At 39.3% G+C, this 20,166-nt stretch overlaps 1 protein-coding gene across 8 annotated transcripts in view; it reads right to left on the reverse strand.

Moving 5' to 3' along the window:
- Nucleotides 1–20,166, reverse strand: part of RAD18 (RAD18 E3 ubiquitin protein ligase) — a 63,548-nt gene that overhangs the window by 16,483 nt on the left and 26,899 nt on the right. For all 8 annotated transcript variants that reach the window (XR_007509312.1, XR_007509311.1, XR_007509310.1 and 5 more), the window contains exons 10-11: nucleotides 14,862–14,996; nucleotides 11,420–11,576 (exon numbers count right to left, since the gene is read on the reverse strand). Coding sequence is in view for 5 of the 8 variants with exons in the window: in XM_049826803.1 (XP_049682760.1) it covers nucleotides 11,420–11,576; nucleotides 14,862–14,996 (292 nt within the window). In the remaining 3 variants the exon portion in view is untranslated. The remainder of the gene's footprint in view (nucleotides 1–11,419; nucleotides 11,577–14,861; nucleotides 14,997–20,166) is intronic.

Genomic DNA, 20,166 nt, shown 5'->3' on the forward strand with positions numbered 1-20,166 from the left:
CAGGTACATACACACACACACGTATTTATTTAACTACACATATGAGCTCAATGACATTAGACAGACCTCTTCACTGCTCAAAGTTAAAAAAAATCCAAACAACTAGACAGATGATTTCAGCCTGTATTTTAAATAATAAGAAAATTTTGTCAGATTTCAATAAAATCTGAATTAAGTGACCACAATACTTGGTGAATTATTGATCAATAACTTTTACTGCACGTTCAGGCTCTGTCATATAAACTATTGTAAAGTTCTCAAGCATATGCCAAATTGCAGGGTGTCAGAAATCAACTAACAAGTTGGATAATGTTGTTTTCTGGAAACTCTCTTTCATAAAGATGCCTGTCAGCTCAAACAGTCTGTACGTTATTGCAGAAATTACATAACAAACTATGTTACACAAACAGTTGGGAGATTTTAGTGTAAACCATGGGACAGCACTTGGATACCAGTTCTCTTGGATTTACTTTAAAGGTTTTACAACAAAATTAATCCTGTTTGTTAGAAGACAGCAGACATAAATTGTAAAAATACATCCCCCACTTCATAACTTTATACACAGATATCAGTGCATTTATATGTTTGTTCAAAGCACATATTAAGGAAAACAGCCCAAAACCACTCATTCTCACAGGACAGATTCCAGCACAGCAAAGGAGAGTCCTGATAACACGGACAATTGTTGAAGTTTACAAATGGTATTTCTGCCAAAAAAAGTTTTAACAAACAACATGTCTCATACTAGAGAGGTTGTCTTGGTATAGGAGACCCACGTAGTGATTTTACTGAGCACTTTTCAAAGGTGGAGCCACATTTCCAGTCCCTAAGACAAGGGAAGGTGAAAGCTGCTCGTCACCCATTTCAGCCCCAGGAAGCCCCAGCACACCTCCTAGTACAGGTACCACAGTCTGCTGCCCATCTTTACCATTTCAGTATCATTTTCACTGGAAGAAGACCACTTTGTGCAAATATATGGTAAACAGCACTCCTTACCAAGACCTACAGATGACTGTCTTTGCATTATCTCTGTTGGAAAGTTATGAATGAAAAAGCAAGAACCATTTTGTATACAGCTTCCATACCCCAAGTGCAGGACAGAAGTCTAACATCTTGGCTCACTACCTGATTTTTGAGAACAGAAGTCAGAAGTTCACTGAAACGCTTAATATTCAATAACATATTGCATCATTAGAGATAAGATAATAATTCAAACAGGAGAAGGAATTTAAACCCAAATAATGTCATCAGGCAGCTGAAAAGTCTCAGGGTGTGTTAAGAATGCTTTGGGCATACCCCGATCACTCAAAGAGAGCCCTTTGGGTACAACATCTGGTTTAGGCAGTCAGCAGAAGAGCGCGTTGCTGGGCTGCTTCTGCTCACCATACAGTTTTCACTGTCACCCCGGGCTCTCCTGACCACACACACACTTTTGGTGGCTCCCACTCGCCCTGCCCACTGCACCAGCGCAGCCCGCACTACAGGTTCTCCATGCCCATGGCTCAACACTAGCGCCTCTCATCAGCCTGGATCTCTCCCAGAGACACCAACCAGCATGTCCTCGCAGCAGGAACACACCGCATCGCTTCCACCATCTGAACACGCTCTACGTTGGGCTAGGATTCAGCTGCAGAGATCTCCACACCCTCAGTGTAATGCATTAGAAAACACCAGCTCCTAGGACACACTGGGAGACTGGGAATCATGTGCAAAAGTACTTTTTTTTAAAAAAAAAAAAAAGCTTTTCTTAAATAAATAAAAATGGCACGCAACTTTTATAAGGTGGCAAGATTCTTTTCAACCATTACCACTTTGTCTCCTGCTGTTGCCTGTTCTCCCCTCTGAAGTAAGATTCATCAGATGTTACTGTGGTGATAACTATAGAACCACCAACAGGATTTCAAGGGAGAAAAACACCACCAGATTAGATCAGAGAAACCTTTAACACATGCACATTTAGTCATAAAAAGGAAAAAGATCCCAAAAATATACACAAAGCGCTGGTGCCATATGGAGAAAATTATTTTGAAACAAAATCGATTTAAAAGTTTTGCATGCAATTTTAGAAACTCTTCAATGGCTCCCTAGGAACTTTCATGAACTGCAAAATAAATCTGTGGAATTACAAACATTACCCAACAGAATAGTCTTAATATGGAAACAAAGTCACCTGAAATTAAAAGCATTTATAGGGAAAAATGTTTTATCCCTGCACCAATTATCAATACCACTGCTTACAATAACTGGAAGAGGAACAGGCACAGCCCAAAACCCAGCCCCATGCATGAGTACTCAGGCAACCATTTAAATTTCTTATTTCAGCACCAAATCTAATATGAAATGTTCAAATGATAAACATGGTAAAACACAATGTAAAAACAATGGTGGATGGGGAAAGTTTTGAAGTCCAGCATTTTCTTTACTCTCAAAATTATAAGTCCATCAAAAACTCATTTTCAGTACACAAACTGGATGCCCAAGGAATGAGTTATTATCATATTTCTAAAACCTACTCCAATGTTCCAGTTACATTTAAAAAAAACAAGGCGGGGGGGACACAGGGGGCTATTTGTGTGCTTTTAGTCCACTAAAATAGAAAAAGAACAGGTTTGATGCCTGAACATGATGTACTTCCTTGCCTTGAAAAATGTAGCATTATTATCATTTATCATCAACTGTGTTTGTCACAAGCAAAACAATAAAAGTGAAAAAACTTGGCTAACACTCAGAACAATAAAGCAAGTTCATAATTTGCATGTGTAATTCACAGTCTATGCCTACCAAATTATTTTAAAACCGAGCACAAAATGTCCTAGAGTGAGTTACCACCTTAGCCTATACGCATAGATGTGAATGGGCTATCAACTCAAGAGTAATCAGAGTCCCCCAGCAAACCAAATCAACTCTTATGCCATAATTGCATTGAGAGACTGAGAATATATATACATGTAACTGTACAAAACCAAACTGCAGGGTTATGAACTTTCCAGCTGTAGCTAAAAAGCCCTTTGTTTCAGAATTTCTTCAAACAATCCATTGTTCCAAGCCAGTCACTCAATGAAACAGTTCTCTCTTAAACATCAATTTCTTTTACAAAGACTGAACAATTGCCTGATTTTGAGTTGAAGTAATTATATACCTTTCTTCCACATGCAGGGGAAAAGAATTCTTTGCAAATTAAAAAAAAACCTTAAATATGCCAGACAGTTGAAAAAACAATTATCAAAAACCAGTTTCAACTACGCAAAAGAAATTTTGACCACCAATTGAATTAATACCTTAAAATAATCCTTTTTTTTTTTCCCCTGAAGAAAACTCCTAAGCTCTTCTTATCACTGAATGATTAGCCCTTAAACCAAAGAGAATGAATTAAAAAAAAAAGAAATGGCTACCTCATTATGTATGTTGTTTCTATAAATTTTAGCCTAGGAGGACCAAAGAGATCACAGAATTTAGAATGGTTTTATTAATTTCTTCAGTATTTTCTGCCTTTTCAATACCCCATAGATACCTATCTATACTGAGGTCAGACAAAGCAAAACATCTTTGGACATTATTCAGACTCCAAATCCAAGACAATTTACCGCAAGAGGTTTTCTGTCCTTTTGTTTATTAAAGGTCATTATTCTATCCTAAAATTTTACATATCAGTTCCAGATGAGTAAATTTTTATAGCAAAACCATTAAAGTTCTGAAACTTAACTGCTCAAGATGCAATAGGCTGACAGACAAGGTGACAGCATGCGAAGAGGTTTCATTTCCTGGACTTAGTCATGTCTCCACATTGAGAAAAGTGCAGCTCTAGCGACTCAGGCAATTCCCCAACTCTGCCTCACTTTTCTGCAGGATTAGTTTCTTTTGAGCACTTATAGACAATCAACCAAGAGTAAACTATTCCTTTCTTGACCATCATTTAGATCTGACTGCCACCCACCCACCCCCTTTTTTTTTTTTTAAGATAAACATATCACCTTGAAATAGAGACAAAAAAGCTGACGTAAGTGTGAATAACATGTCTCTTTCTAAAAATGAAAGGCGCAAATGTCTCTTTGAATTTGTTTATTTTAAGGCAGATTAAGTTCCTTCTTGGCTTCATGGTGAACAGCCAGTGTCCTTTAATCAGTCCATCTAGTTATGCATTATGTACTTAGCTCTGGCACGTACATTGTGTGTTTTCTTCCTCAATGCCAGCATAAGAACTAAACTACAGCCTGTCTCATTTTACCAATGTCACTTGAAGGTGAATGCCCAGTAGCATGGAGTGAGGGAAAATGGTTTTATCCACCTTGCAATCCTGCTTCCACTGTGACCTGCCTGTGATAAATAGCATGAGCTTGCTGCTGGAGTGGCCTTAAATCCTGTGTAACATCCAAGATTAACTATTTACTACAAAGTCTTCCCTGGCTTCCCAGTACCTCCCCTTCAAACCACACACTGCTGGCACCACTGAGCATGGCTTTTTCTTCCTGTCTTTGGAGGACAGCAGGTTTGCCAGCCTTGGACCTTCCCCAGGACTCCCCATGGAGGGCTCTCGTCTATACTAAATACTACAGAGGTTCCACTGTTTCACTGTTTTTCTTGACTCTTTCCAGGCTTTCTTGGCTTTCAGTGGCCTCCTCTGCAGCTCGAGAGCACACCTTTGAGGCTCTGCCTTTAGAAGAGGAAAAGATCTGCTGGATCTATCTTAACTGCTTTCCTTAGGAGTCTGGCCAGGAGATGTCCCAGTTGGGACATCTAGGCTAAAGCACTGGAGAGCCCTGGTGTACTCACTTCTGTTTTCAGGGCTCTAAGATGTCCAAACCCCATGGCTCTAGACTAGGGACTGATGTCCTTCTGGATACATGCCATATATAATCACTTTCCCCCATACACATCTGGGGTCATCCCGTTACTGTCTGAAATTACTTCTCTGGGACCGTCTCCACCATGCCTCATAGTTCTTGGCCATTTGTTAACGGCTCACAGTTTTTGGAAGAAAGCTATGAATCAACAACATAGCAGAGAATTATCATCATCCTTCCACAATAAACCCATATTTGAGGCCAAAAATCAAGGATTAAACACTCCTATCTAACATTGTAATATACATCATCTCTGAGCCAAAGTGGTTCAAGATTTATTAAGTTAAAAATCTACTAAAGAACTGAAAAAGGCAGTTATTCCCCTGATGAACACATTTTCATATACTTCTCTCATTTGACAGTGATGGCCAGCCTAGGGATCAGGACAACGCTTTCTTTAAACTCAGACTGAAGCAACTGCCAGGGAACAGCTTACACAGCTTCTTCAACCGTTCCATCCCGTCAACGGTCTTTTTGACAAACTGATGTCTACTGAGAGGTTTTCAGAGCATTTCTGCCATCCAGTGAACTCCAGACTAACTGAAGCACAGCTCCATATTTCTACCTCTTCTTCCGCTGACGAACTAAAGCCCAAATTCTGAAAAGCACATAAATCCAAGAAGAAGTGACCAGCTCAATCCAGATCTTAGATCCTGATCAGTAGCTCCTAACTTTAATGCCAAAAGGCCCCACTTATTGCAAATGAGGCCCCTTACTTGGGCACGAATTTCACCTGGCAGACGCTGCAGTCACTCCGTGTATTCCAACGGCAGAGATTTATACAAGCTGCGGATATAGCACTTTTCCACCAAGATTTCAAAATTAAGTCACTGTGTTTCAGTATACACCTTAATATCTCAGATGAGGCCAGCAATATGTATTGTCTACTGTTGCCAGTCTTTCACTCTAGCCATCAAGAACTGACATTGTTCTTCTAACACAAAGTTTTAAAGAGAAATAATTTGTTTAAAAAACTGAATATTATCCCCATTATATAAAGTACTTTAAATAGAATATTTCCTCTACATACTTCATTAACTGGCTTATCATTGTCCCACCTAGTTTCTTTCCTAATTTTCCTATCATTTAAGTATTTGCATAAAATTTGGCTTCAGTCCCAGAAAGTAAAAGAACGCAGTGGGACTATTTATATGGAGCACTACAGTTCTATGAAAGCTTTATGTATGACTTCATAGCTTTGAAAAATTATCCTTTAAAAGTCATGGCTTTGTTTTGGAGTTTACCTCTTAGGGACATTTTGCTCTCTTGGTGGGATCATCAATGTATGAAGAGACCAAACATGTTTGGGTCAATGCTATAACCCCCATGCATGGCCTGCATCTTTTTTCCAGCAGGTGTAAAAAATTTTCATTTTCTCAATTAAAGTATCAACTTTTGAATAATATCAGTACATCAGTGATTACTGTAAAATGTATCAATTTCTAATATTGACCAACTGCTCCTTTAGCAAATATTGATATGAGATTGACAAAAGACAGAAGGTCTTAGGAAGGAGAAAACATAAAAATCACTAATTTACTTGCAGCTTCTTTTTACAGAGCAAATATTTCAACTCTCCAACTTCAGGATTGTTTTGTTATATTCTATATGCTGCTCAAAATCCTATTTTTTCTTTTAATCTGTCATAACATCAGCCCTCCATTTTGAAGTGCTCGCTTCATAAAAACACAGCATGCAGATCTGGACTTCCAAATATATTTCAAGTTTTGACATTTCAATGTGAAAAACATTTACCCTTGTCAAAGGATATCCTCTTATTATCAGAAATAAAATACAAGCCTCAGAAAATCATTACTTGCTACAATAGCACAATGCTACTTAAACCCTAAAAATCTAAATCATTCTTTTTTGATTTGTAGTGAAATAAATATAGCACAACTAACGAAACATTAACCCCATGGTAACCATAGAGTGACAAAATAAATCTCTTTCTTTCATGCAGTTTATATGACTACACCTACTTTTTACAGTCCGTGAAAATCTCGCCGTAATTCAGGTCCATTTTGATTATACCAGAAATGTGTAAGCAGCGTACTCGGAGTACGAGCCACAGTTCAACATACAGAACTCTGCAGTCCAAAGCTAGTGTGTAGACATGGCAGAACCTGACATTTCTCAAAGGACCAAACAAAGACCTGGGTATTGCACTGGGACGTCAGACCTGCTGTTTTTTCAGAGTAGCTATCGGGAACAGAAATAGTAAAGACAAAAAGCACATTTCATGCTTTTTCATCAGAGTTCCCCCACATCAGTATTTGGAGAGGGGTGATCCCTGTAACCTTTGTTTCCCAGAAAACACAGGAAAGTGCACTGGAGTGTTCTTCAGAAAGGTACAGTTTAGCATGAGGAACACTATGGTCAAATGAGAGGGGCCTTCCATGCATCACAAGGCATCATTTGTCACTTTAGCTAAGCTTTCACTGTATTATTATTGCTGATTTCACTTCTTTTTGAACAGAGTATAAAAACAGGGGTTTCGATGTAAAGGATGTGAATCTACAGTGTGTAATGCCCCAAGGCACACTCTAGATCCCAACTGCCAATCAGTTGAGTTTTATACACAATATAATGGAGGGGGGGAGGGGGGTGGTGGGGTGGTGTCAAAAAAAAAAAAAAAAAAAAAAAAGGCCAGGGAAAAAAAAAACCACACCCCACACACACACACAAAAAACCCCACCACTTCGTTGAACTTCTTGACCAGCGCAGTAGCTAGCTTTTAAGGTTAAGCAAACTGCCCTACATTTAAAGAAAAATAAATAAAAAACACACCACACATACAAACCAGGGCATATGCACAAAGTAGGAAAGTGAAGAGAAAATCCCAGAGAGATTCTGAAAAAACAATTCTGTGCAGACTCCAGTAGTTCTGTTCCTGTTCCACAGGAGTTGAATTTAAGAGTAAACCACAGTGAGTTACTAAGCATGTTTTTTTTTAAAGATGGTCCAAATATCTTTGATGCATACCCACTGGTCTGTACAGCTGAAAGTTCTATGTTTGATTCAAGAAGTCTGTGGAAATATTTCATCTGGAGAGAGTGAATGCATAAAAAGAAGGAATAAACAACTCTGCCTTGAGCCAGACATAGCGCAAACAAATGCACACTGTCCAACAAAATCTGCCAACTTGGTTCATGAAAGCACATTCAGATCATTAGTAACTGCCACATGCTAATATCCTTTAGCAAACTTTCTTAGTCTCTCAGAAACACTTTCATCCAGACTTGAAAGCTGATATACACAAGCCTGCAGACAGAAAAAGGTAAAGAATAAAGGTTTAACTTTCATGTCAAAGGCCATAGCGAGAATCATTCATAACGTCATTCACACACCAAATTGGCAGTGAAACAGAGATTTAATGATAACTTGGATGAGCTAATACAAGCCCTTTCTACCTCCCAAGAACTCACTCAGTAAGATTAAAATTCCAAATTTTCCAAGGTCTTTAATGCCAAAAGGTTAATTTGCAATCAAAAAAAAAATAAGTAAAATAGGGAACAGGAACACCTTGTTTAAATTCTGGATGAAGAGCCAAGCTGAAGGCATTTATTTTGTGGAACTAAAATAACAATCAGAGCTCTAGGGCAACCGCAACAGCAGGCACAGTGAGGATGAAGCAGCTCCATCTATCATCGGTGCACCTGTCAAACTTGACATCTCGTACAAATCTGCGAGAGTTGGCCTTGCATTAGCCCTGGGTGAGAGCTTCTGCCTGGGTTCCTCCATGCCACCGCTACACAAACCAAATGTCAAGATCCTGCTGCCACGTGCTTCCCCAGAACCGCCCACCAGCAGCAGAGCAGCCATGGCCCAAGCTGCAAACTGGAAAGCTGAGGCTTCAGGCACATAAAACCACTCTGGAACAAAGCTACAGGGCCAGTTTCTTCCCTTTTAAGCGAGTGCTTAAGAGTTGTTCTCCCTGGCCCATTTAATCTTTCAGTACAGATCCTGAGTGGAACAGCTTCAGGAAGAGACAGTCACAACCCAAAACAGTGCAAGCCTGCAAGAACCTTTCAGGAGGTGCATCTCCCCCTCCAGTTTAGGGCTTAGCTCTTGGTCCACTTCTAAAAGGGCTTCAGTGCTTAAAACCAGGAGGGCTCTGGCTTTGAATCACAAGGCAATGCTGCTAAGCCAGGCACCTGCATGCTGCCAAGGGCAGAACGCAAAGATGCTCTGACCTGTGGTCTCCACTGCTAAGTCCCTACAACTCACCGCTCAGCATGCTGCTTCATGCAAAGCCAATTCCGACACCCTTAATTCTTCTAAAATTTCAGAGGAGAGGCTGAGAGAGCTGGGACTGTTTAGCCTTCAGAAGAGAAGGCTCAAGGGGATCTTATCAATGCGTAGCAATACCTGATGGGAGGGAGCAAAGATGAGTCTATTCTCAGCAGTATCCAGTGACAGAACAAGAGGCAACGGGCACAAACTGAAACACAGGAAATTCCCTCGAAACCTAAGAAAAAGCCTTTGTACTGTGGGGGTGGTCAAACGCTGCAGCAGGTTGCCCAGAGAGGGTATGGAGTCTCCATCCTGGGAGATACTAAAACCCAAGTGGACAAGGTTCTGACCAGCCTGCTCCAGCTGACCTGCTCTGCACAGGGTTGGACTAGATGATCTCCAGAGGGTCACCCAGCCTCTGTGATTCATTGTGTCCTACTGAGATCTGTGGATACTGCTCTGAAGACCACAGACCTGAAAATATGGTACTCAAATATCGGTATTACAGTGTGCAAGTCTCTTCATGAGTCCAGAGCACTGGGTCCTACTTTAAAAGTAAAGAAATTACTGAGATAAGAGTTACCTGCATCACAGGGAAGGATAAACTATCATAATTTGCATGACATGCTGAGAAATTTAGATAAAACTAGTACATCAGTAATCCTAATAGGTCTGTTGCACATTAAACAGCAAATACAATGATATGCCATGTTTATCAATTTTATGGTAACAATTCAGGTAGAAAGACACATACAGTAAAGAGGGGAAAGGCCACCAGGAGGGGAACAACTTTACTGGTATATAACGCAAGTGTGAAGCCAAACAAAAACATGCTGATATTTTGAAACAGCAACAAAGACCCTTTCTGCCTCCACATAAGTGATCTCCCCAGCCAGCATACGGCTGTTTACTGACAAATGTTTACTATATGCTCCCATTTAGTTCAAGTAAATGGAAACAGGCAGCAAAATCTTATCATATAAAACAAAGATATTTAACATTCGATGCTCTCTAATCCCCTGAGTTGATCTCCTCTTTCCTATGTCTTCCTAGGCTTTCATTCACCATTTAGTATTTACCTCTGTGAAGAGCAACATATTTAATCCCCATGCTGACTTTTAAAAACTCTTTGTGAACCAAAATGAATTTATAAAAATTTGTTTGTTAAACTTTTCAACAACTAAATTGTTCTTTTAATAAACAATGATGAAGCCAAGCACTATATTATTCTTAATATTTGCAGAACAAGGAGGAAAAGGCACATACTATGGGTGTAATGGGTGGGAAATTAAGAAATGTTACTCCTAGCTCAGCTTCTGACCTTCAGCTACTTCCTCTGATTATCTCCCACTTCTAAACATAGGAAACCCTTTTCTTCCTAGTAATGCAGACCTGCAAAGGGTCTCCTCTCATTTCTGTTATCAATAGGATAACAAGATTATTTTCAAGATTAGCTCTCTTGCTTTTAGAGACGTATCAGAAAAGTTATTCTGTATTTGTTTTCAATGACTTTTTCCACTTTTCCTCCATAAAGTGGGGCCACAGCAACCAGTATTGCACTAGGATGTTTATCTAAGTATTCATCATCGTCGTCTTTGACGACTGATCAGTAGTAGAGAGCAAATTATGAGCCATGAAGTATCTTAAACAGATACAAACACTACCTTCAAAAACTGGATAGATCGTAACAGCAGTAACAGCTGAGTCTCCTTCCAGTAAAATTATCATCGAACTATCAAAAGCATAAAATCTTACATTATTTATAAAGCTTTCCTTGATCCCTCATTTTCTGAAACCAAATAAGGAAGTTTCAGGAAGCAAAACTAAATGTGTGAAGAAAGAAAAGTGGATGGCTGCCAGGACTACAAGGTTCAGTGACATCCTACCACTGACTGCAAATAATGGGTCATTTAAATTTTATTTCTTACAGCAGTAATCAAAGAGCTATTAGAAGACTTAGGCTATATCAATTTTTGGACCTCTCTAAATAAAACTTCAAACAGAAGGGAAGATAATGCAGTGGAAGAGAAACACCGAATGTTCTGCTGGTTCCACAGACATTCCACTCACTGTTTCTGTATCAAAAGGAACATTTACAGTATCACCCCTCTATCAAGTCATTACAAAACTATCAAGTGAATTCTGAATGTATTTCAGCTCCATCCATCAAGCAACTGAACAGCCAGAAACATGGAGGAGAATGAACCAGTAACCAGTAACCACAAGCTTAAGAACCCATCCTATGAAGTAGGATACATATATTGCTTGAGGTTACTGGCAAAGTTTTCTATGTTTGGTCTAATCTGGTACAAACCAGGGAGAAGAGACTTGTCTTCACTAACCTGCTTGTTGATTCAGATGACAGTGAGAATGCAGGAGAGACTGATCTCTGGCCTTCCTCCAAGGAAGGAGATTCACTTCTTTTGCCATCAGGAGTTTCTGTTTTGAGTATCTGGGCTTTTCCGAGAACAACAGCTGTCTGATGCTCTTCCTTATGTTCTACCAAGAAGAAAGGAAGAGATTAGCAAGAATGACAAAGCAAAATATTATTGGTTTTTTGCAACCTGGGGATAGATTTTAAGAAAAAACAAAGTTATAAATATTTAAATACTAACACCTCACTCCCACTTACTTGCTTCCCAAAACTTTTAAAGCATTAACTTCTTTTCTTGCACAGTGAAAAAAACCAACCCACCCTCTAAGAACCAGAGACTGAAACAGAAATATTTCATTGTTATGAGTTTCAAACACAAACAAGGAGACAAATAAAGGCGAAGGATATTTGTCACATTTCATAAGCTGAAACTTTATTTCAGAAATTAGCAAACACTTAATAAGACAGCACTGTTTGCTGCTTCTTGCTACCAATTCACTTCAACCACTGCATAAGACAGCTTGATAGCTTTAAAGTTTTACAGAACAAGTTAATAGGCTTGTTTTTGAGAAAGGAAGCATTACGATTTATTTCTTTATGTATCTAAGAAAGACAATGTCAATCTAGGTAACTGACATTTCCATTTTTAATAGGAAAAATAACTTCTAGACAATACGTATCAGACACAAATTGTAAAATCATTTCATTATTTTTGTGTCAAGTGTTTTTATCTATAAAAAGATTAACAGTTCTCTGAAAAGATACCTTCTACCTCTCCAAGGAGGGAAAAAAAATAATAGACTAGGAAGTATGGTATGTAAAGATAAACTACTCATATGCCATGCCCACAAATATTTTCAAATGAGTTACTTAAGAAGAAAGTTGCACCGGACATTAAAGCCATAGTGAGACTCATCTCATTAATAATCCTTACTATGGCTGTTCACAGAAGTGTTCTGTCCACCCTCATGAGCCAAGCTATATTCCTGCTCAAACCACTTTGACTTTTCCACCACTCCAGAAATGATTCTGACAGAAATGGCCAAGCAGAGCTGTAATTAGAGTGTGGAAGACCTATACAATCTTTGAATTCAGCTACAGCTTGCCCTTTCCCTTTTGCTAAAATGCATAATTAAATATGAGCAGCATATTTTTTTCTATTGAAAACAACCAGCAGATTACAGTGAGTCAGTTCTCCAACTAATGAAACATAACTCTGAAATTAACAGGTTAAAAATAGCAGAGGCCCTGTGCAATAATGCAACCCAAAAGAGGGTTCACAAATATTTATCAAATTTTTATGGTGTGTCCCCTTAGGCAAAGCAAAACCCTACGTTTAAACATTATAAAATATAAAGACTGGAAATCAAAAATTTTAGGTTTAAAGATGCAAAACAAGATGATGTAAATCAGGAATGGATGATTAAAACATCACCAAAAACAGTGAGATTTTCAGAGAGGTTTAAGTTACATCAACCAATACTACAGCAGAGGGAAATGGGAGATATGAAGGGTTTGAAAACCAAAAAATACCCAAACACAAAAAAAGTCACCACGAACAAAAAAAGTATGTTTTAATTCTGTACAATTCCACTACTTCCATGAGAATCTGAATAAAGTGGGTAAGGAATGCATACAAAGCCATTGCTCTTCTCAGCAGTTATGCTTTCAAATGGCAAGTCATTAGAACCACTGCTGGTTTTCTTCCTTTCATGTATTATAATTTCCAGTTTAATAAAAAGGTAATTGCTGTTAATAAGGAATACTGAGGAAACAGGCTTTAGGCATCTGTTCTTTCACCCATTAATCATCTTTCTGTAAACCATTTAAAAACAAAAACAAAACAGTCAACCAGGTGCAGATGTTTGGCACAAAACTAGAAACTGAAATTTCAAAGATTATCGAAAGCTCAGTGCACAAAAAGCATAATGGAAATTTTGTAGATTTGTCAGAACCAGACAAGGTTGTATCACGTACTTAAGTCAACATGATACAGGATGATACACCTGATGTAAGTTATTTTCTACCTGAGCACTCTTCTGGAAAAACTATACGGCTTTACTTCAGCTTCTCAAAGTGTGTGGTTCAGCACACAAAGAAAAAGCTTACACAGAAGATAGAAATGGTAATTCATAGTAGCCAATCCCTCCACAGACCATAGCTAGAAATTAATATTTTAAAGTCTGTGATCCCATTATCTAATAACACATTGCTTCTGTCTCTGCTATAGAAGAGGAACATTACTGTAAATTATGCCAAACAAGACACACTTTGTCCTTGCGATTCCTTAAGTTTTACCCTTCACATAGAAAGGATTATGCATTGCATCAAGGCCTGCATGAAACAATAAGGATAAAATTCATACTATTATATTGGTATTTTCATTTATTTTTATTCTTGAGAGCCCTGCTAGAGAATATGGCACAGGAGACAGCCAAAGATTAGTTCAGCTCAACTCAAGAGAGCAGGGATTTGTGAGAGCTGATACAAACTAAACTGCCATATTTTCCCAAGGACACAGACAACAGTGCATCCAATTCTGGTCAATGGAATTCTCTCCAAAATTCAGTATCTTGAATAGATTATAACTCCACAAGTTATATGAGGTTGAGGAATGCTCTTCTAAATCACACATTCAAAGATATATGTACACTGCCATAGCAACCAGTAACATAAAACAAATGAGACTGAACAAGCCTATAGGGAACAAGTTAAAAGCACTCATGGGTAATTGGGTTGTGAGGATAACAAATATGCTAGATGTTGTTCTTAACTCATAAAGGACCGAGTAACTGCAGTTATGCACTCCCACTTTTCACTGTGTTGAAATATATAAACACAAATTGGAGTGAGTTAAAAAAAAGAGAGGCAACATACTGTATAAACAGTCTAAAAGAAGCTGAAGTATTTTATTGCTTCAACCTCAGGACAAAAATACTTGTTCCAATCCACACAAATACCTTTGCAGTTCCCAATCACTGACTCCCTATCGTATTAATGATACAGAAAAGCTGAAACCCAACAATCAATACCCATGACCACCTTAATTTCAAAGATGCAGATTGTCACATGCCCACTCTCAGCAACTGCAGTAGATTTGGATTAGAACCTAAAACCCCATTTCAATCAGCTTATTAAAATATGTACCTAAATTAAGCACATTTATATACAATCCCACTAAAATAAAACAAACCATGTATTTATAATGGGTTGTGCTTATGTATCACACTAAAATCAATGGCAGTCAATATTTTTAGGGTCTGTTTGATTTTTATGCCCCTCCCCCCCCCCCCCCCCCCCCCGCTTAAGGACTGTAGGAGGACAACAATGGCAGGAAAGAACATTTCTTTGGGAAATCTCCCACTTAGTGTGGATCAAAGAGGGGGACTATATTAAACAACATCACTAACCTGTGGCCTCTGGCAATTCTTTGACATTGACGACTTCTTTGTTTTGAGCACTTCCTGTTTTCCTCTTACCACTTTTCTTCCACCGCTTATTTACTTGATCCACCAAAACCTGAAATTCACTTCTGTGTTTGTTTCCTGAAATGTAACAGTGCATTACTGATCATTGCCATAGGACTCTTAAGGTACACCATGAAAAGTGACACAGATGTGAACAGAAATAAACAAAATACTGAATTAAAAACATTTTTGTTACAGCAAATGAAAACCAACTCATCACTGCAATATGTTCCATAATCTATTAATGATCCAAATCTGTGTCTATGCTTTTACATAGTTACCCAGTAGTCAAGAACACTTGCACAGATGAAAACTTAATTTTTACACAGAAGAACGGTGTTTGTTTCTTCATTATATTATCGGTCATCTTCTTTCCTAAACTTGTTAAGTATTGCAATTACCATTATGACAACATTTAATATTGTAGTCATAGCACTAAGCCTGTCAGAGCTTAAGGAGCATCTGGACAATGGTCTTAGTCTTAGCTTTAGTTCTAGGTAGTCCTGCAAGGAGCACTCTGCTAGAGAGAAAGTAAAATCTCACAACTACTCTGCAAATTGCTTTAAAGTTGCTCTGGGTTCTTCCCCTGTTTCTGCCATAAAGCAGTGTCGAAAGCTTTTGTGTCATGCTTACATTGTTTTGATTCAGACCCTCTAAATCACAGTTAATTGCTCTTTGGCATACTCTTCACACTTTCAATTGCTTAGTATGTTTTAAGCAATTCTCTAGTATTCAGTCAAAACAATGTTGTTTTTTAATCTAGATACTTCAGGTTCTTCACTCAGAGGCTGGGAAAATACCCAGTCTCCTCAGACAGATGATGCGGATTACCTAACCCTGGCTGGGCATGAAGGGAACACATTGTTCTCCCTACAGAACACACCAACTTCTATTGAAACAGCATATTTGACTGTAGCTATCTACAGCTAGTACAGCATCAAAGTCTATCAGTCCATAAGCATGGCTTTATACTGATATGTTACAGTAAAGGCAGCAAACATGAATTTGCTTTATTTGGAAGGACTTTCAACAAAAAGTCACTCTGAGAAACAGATTTGTCCTGTTGAGACAAATAAATATTTCAGCTAAAACCTTTAGCCTAATTTTTAGCCTATGGAAAGAGCATTCAAAATGTTTTCTATGTCAGAGGCAGGAAGGCCCGATATACACCCAAAAAGTCCTCGGGCCAAAGCAACTGTTTGTAACGGCATGAGAAGGGGAAGCACACACAACCCTTCCTCTGGGCTCCGTACTACCTCTCCCAATGGTGTCCGGACAACCAGCTCATGGAGGTCCAACACGCAATAAAATCCCAGCTCCCTGCAGGAGTATCTTCCGATCCGTCCTTGCAGGGAGCAGGACTCTGCACAGCAGCAGGGGACCACCACGCTCCCTCCTCCACCGACAGCAGAAGGCCGGCAGCACATGTGCACCATCTACAAGGAGAGTTTCCCAAGCAGTTGCAATAGAGCTATGGACTAAATAAGGGAGCTCCTGAGAAAAAGAGTACACCTTGTATTGCACACATCACTGCTCTGTAAAAGCCACAGACATGCTGCCCAGGTTACACTGGCAGGAAAGACTAAGGCAACCCCCAGCACAGAGGATGGGCAGAAAAGCAAACGAGAATCCTCAGGACAAATGAGAGCTGAGGGCTAGCAATGGGCAAACTGCACCACTTTCCACCCAGCCAGCCCACCCGTGCACCCCCTTGCACTGGCGGTGCACGCACAAGCTTCACACCCACCCCACAAGTGCCGAGAGCGATGTCTAACTGATGACAGCAAATCAAATGTCCTGGTGAATCAGGGTACTTGGAAAACAACTGTGAGCCCAGCTGAAACAAAGAACTCCCTCATAACTTTTCTGTTTTGTTTGTTTGCTTCTGTTTTCTTTTTTCAAATGTCTCTGGACTACCTTCTTCCTCTGCGGGGTAGGGAGAGGCAGGAACAACCCCGACCTTCTCCGCACCGCAGCGTGGGCACTCCCCGGGTTTCCAAACTACGAGTGCATGCACCGGCGGTTCTCCATCTCCTTGCCTTCCTGCTCACCGCGCTCCCCCATCCCTCCTGACCGCGGCTTGGCAGTGGGGTCTGGCTTCTCCCACGAACACCCCGACCTCCTCCTCAACCACAGCATGTCTTCTCACAACACTGCTTGGCCTCAGCATCCCGCTCGGCATGACCAGTGCCTCAAGGAGCAGGCAGCCCTCGCCGAGCACTGTGTGGAGTACGGCACATATCAGTAATCACTGCATCTAACCCAGATCTATGGGCTGCTGCAGTGACGGGAGGGGGAAAAGCCAGGGGAAAACCATATCAAGTTCTGCCCCACAGACGAAAAGAGATTTAAAACCGACTCCTGCTCCCTGCATAGCTGAAAATGCCACATAAGGTCAACAACTCCTTTAATAAAAAGAAAGTTCTTGTCCCAGATGCTTGTGTTTGAACCGCTGCACATTCATTACATAATTCCTTTGACGCTTCAGTTTTTCCAGTATTACTATTTTTTGATGTTTTGTTTTATGGTGTAACTACAAAGCTTTTCAAGTAGAAAATAAATGTCCTGGCAAAACAAGGCACTCTTCAGATACACTGTAAGTCACCACTGTGCTGAAAGGACATACCACGCACATTTCGTAAAACTACAGGCATTTCAATAATAAAATAACCGCAGATATAATTACAAATATTTAAAAACACAAAACATAAATCAGTAACTCTCTGAATAACATTGTAAATGAAAAGATTTATAAGCAGAAAAAGCAACATAAGACTTTTTAACAAATGTATTTCTTTTCCTGTATATTTTTTTAACCCTTTAAATAGAGGCCTGACCATGAAAAAAGCAGAATGAAGTTGACACAGGTCGAGGGTATCGCTCAGTTCCCAAGAAGCAGAAGGAAGCTACTGCAAGGGACAGCATATTTAATTGTACCTTCCAGGCACAGACTCTGGTGGTTGCTCAAGCAGAGCTTCCAGCTAGCATATAAACCATCCTCAGGTTCATCAAGCCAAAATATTAATTGGTATTTCAAAAACACTTCACACACAAAAAAAGCAAAAAAAATACCAACAGTGTAATTTGCAATTTGTCAAGAGCCTGGGAAATTGTAGAGAAGATAAGAAGAAAAAAAAAAAAACACCAAAAAACCAAGAGTTGTATCACAGCTGTTTCATCTTGCTTTTCAACAAGGCTTTTACATAGCTCCAGTGTGCTGTGTGTTTCATATGGTAATACAGAACAAAAAGTATATGGTTGGGTGTTTTTATTCAGAACTTATGCTGGAGTTAATTAATTCATTAAGTCAGCTGTGAATTAGGGATCTAGGGTGCAAATGTTTTAAATTAAAAGGAAAAAAAAGCCTTCCTTGTATAATCAAGCTTTTTAAAGTCCATCTGTGCTACAGTGAAAAAAGGGCATTTGATAAAAGTTCTTTTAATCTCTAACTGTCCTCTAATTTTAATGTACAATTCTTTTTTCATGCCTATGATTTCTTCCCTATTGCTTTTATGAGAAATAATTTGCTGACACTAGTTAACATTTACCTCTTTGGTCACCACTTTTTATTAATTTTAAAACCATATGTTCCCATTAACATTTTTCTATCTTCTCTTTTTACCCCTCTCTTTTTTTCTTTTTTTTTAGACTTCTTTTTAGAACTTTAAATGTTCAAATAAGCTGCCTCAGGCTAATTCATTCACTTGGAGATCTTGATATTTTGAAGCCATATCCTTTTAACAGTATAAACTCAATAAAATACCTGGCTTTGGAAAATTAAGACAGCACTTAGCATCTTCTTGTTCTAAAATGCGTACAACAGATCAAAAAAATAAAAGGAAGGACCGGGGATGCCAGTCACCTGTAGCCACTGCCCGCAGTGCACAGCAGCCTGGTGCAGAACTGCCCAACGGGCTCCTGTTTCCACACCTCACCCCAGTCACGCAATACAACTGTATGCAAGGTTGCAATGTGAACACAGCCAGGGATCCAGCTTTACAAGGAATTTGTGCACACCCAAAATTTATAAAAAAAAGCAAGTTAAGTGGGTTTCTTGTATAGGATCAGTTCTCTGACGCCTGCACTGCCCTACAAAGAGCCGTGCGGGCACCGCACCAGAGCGGCATGTCCCCTCGGCATCTCCTTCGCTCCTGGCTTACTCCACACCAGCCCTGCCACCCCCAAACGTCCCCCCGTCTGAGGCGAACGATCAGGGCAAACCTGCTCACAACTGACTCAGTTTGTTCAGACTCGCCTTCCACGTTGAGCAGAACGCCAACAAGCTAGTTCAAGCTAACTAGCAATAACAGCTAGTTAGAAGGGACATGCTCTGCTCTGGGGGCCTCCTGCAGTCACTGAACTTTGGATTTGTTCTTTACAAAGCTACTAAAGCCTTGTGGGGAAAAATACCCAATTTGGGATTAATACTTTTTAAATTATTTGACTTTTTTGGTTTTTTTTTTATTTTATTGCTAGAGATTTCTGCATGGCAAGAGAATAATTATTAACCAGTTCCTTGGAATTAGAGGAGAATGCTTAAGATTAAAAACCACAAACACTGCATGTACACTTAAAAAAAATATATTCTCAGGAACAGCAAGAAAAAGCAAAGGAAAAATTTGCTAAAGATTTAGACCCTTATTTAGCCTTCACAGAAACCCAACTAAAATCAACAAGGCTAAATCTAGCTGCATTATGGAATAATTTATATGCCTGAAGCAATGCAAGGAAACACAGGAAATATGACCATATTGCAGATTTAAATACACCCTTAAGTATAATCAGAACAAGTTGTCCCTTCATTGCTTCGCTCCTCTGTGGCTGAAAGCAGAGAAGTTTAATGTTCACTGAATATCGTTTTAACATTATATGGCTAACTACCATGTTTGAGGGTACAAGCAGAGTGCAGGTGAAGCAAAATCAGTGGGAAACAACAGGAAAGGAATTGCGAATAATAAAACACCACTAGGGAGCTAAGTACAAAGTAATGCTATTTAAAACCTGCTGTACAAACACATAAAGAAGGGCCAGGAAATCATCTGTAAAAATCAGTTTACATTAGCCATTTCTGTCCTAAATTACTACAACAGGATGCAAGTCCTGCAATCTTTAACTCTCACAAGAACGTTTGCTTCTAAACTAAACATAAAGATGGTTAGATGGTTCCACGGAGAAAGAAACCACTATTCTCAAGTTTAAGGACACAGTAAGGCGAAAGACAGTTTAAAATACTGTGCTTTCCCAGGGC

This window comes from Accipiter gentilis, chromosome 23, assembly GCF_929443795.1.
Source record: "Accipiter gentilis chromosome 23, bAccGen1.1, whole genome shotgun sequence".
Taxonomy (NCBI): domain Eukaryota; kingdom Metazoa; phylum Chordata; class Aves; order Accipitriformes; family Accipitridae; genus Astur; species Astur gentilis.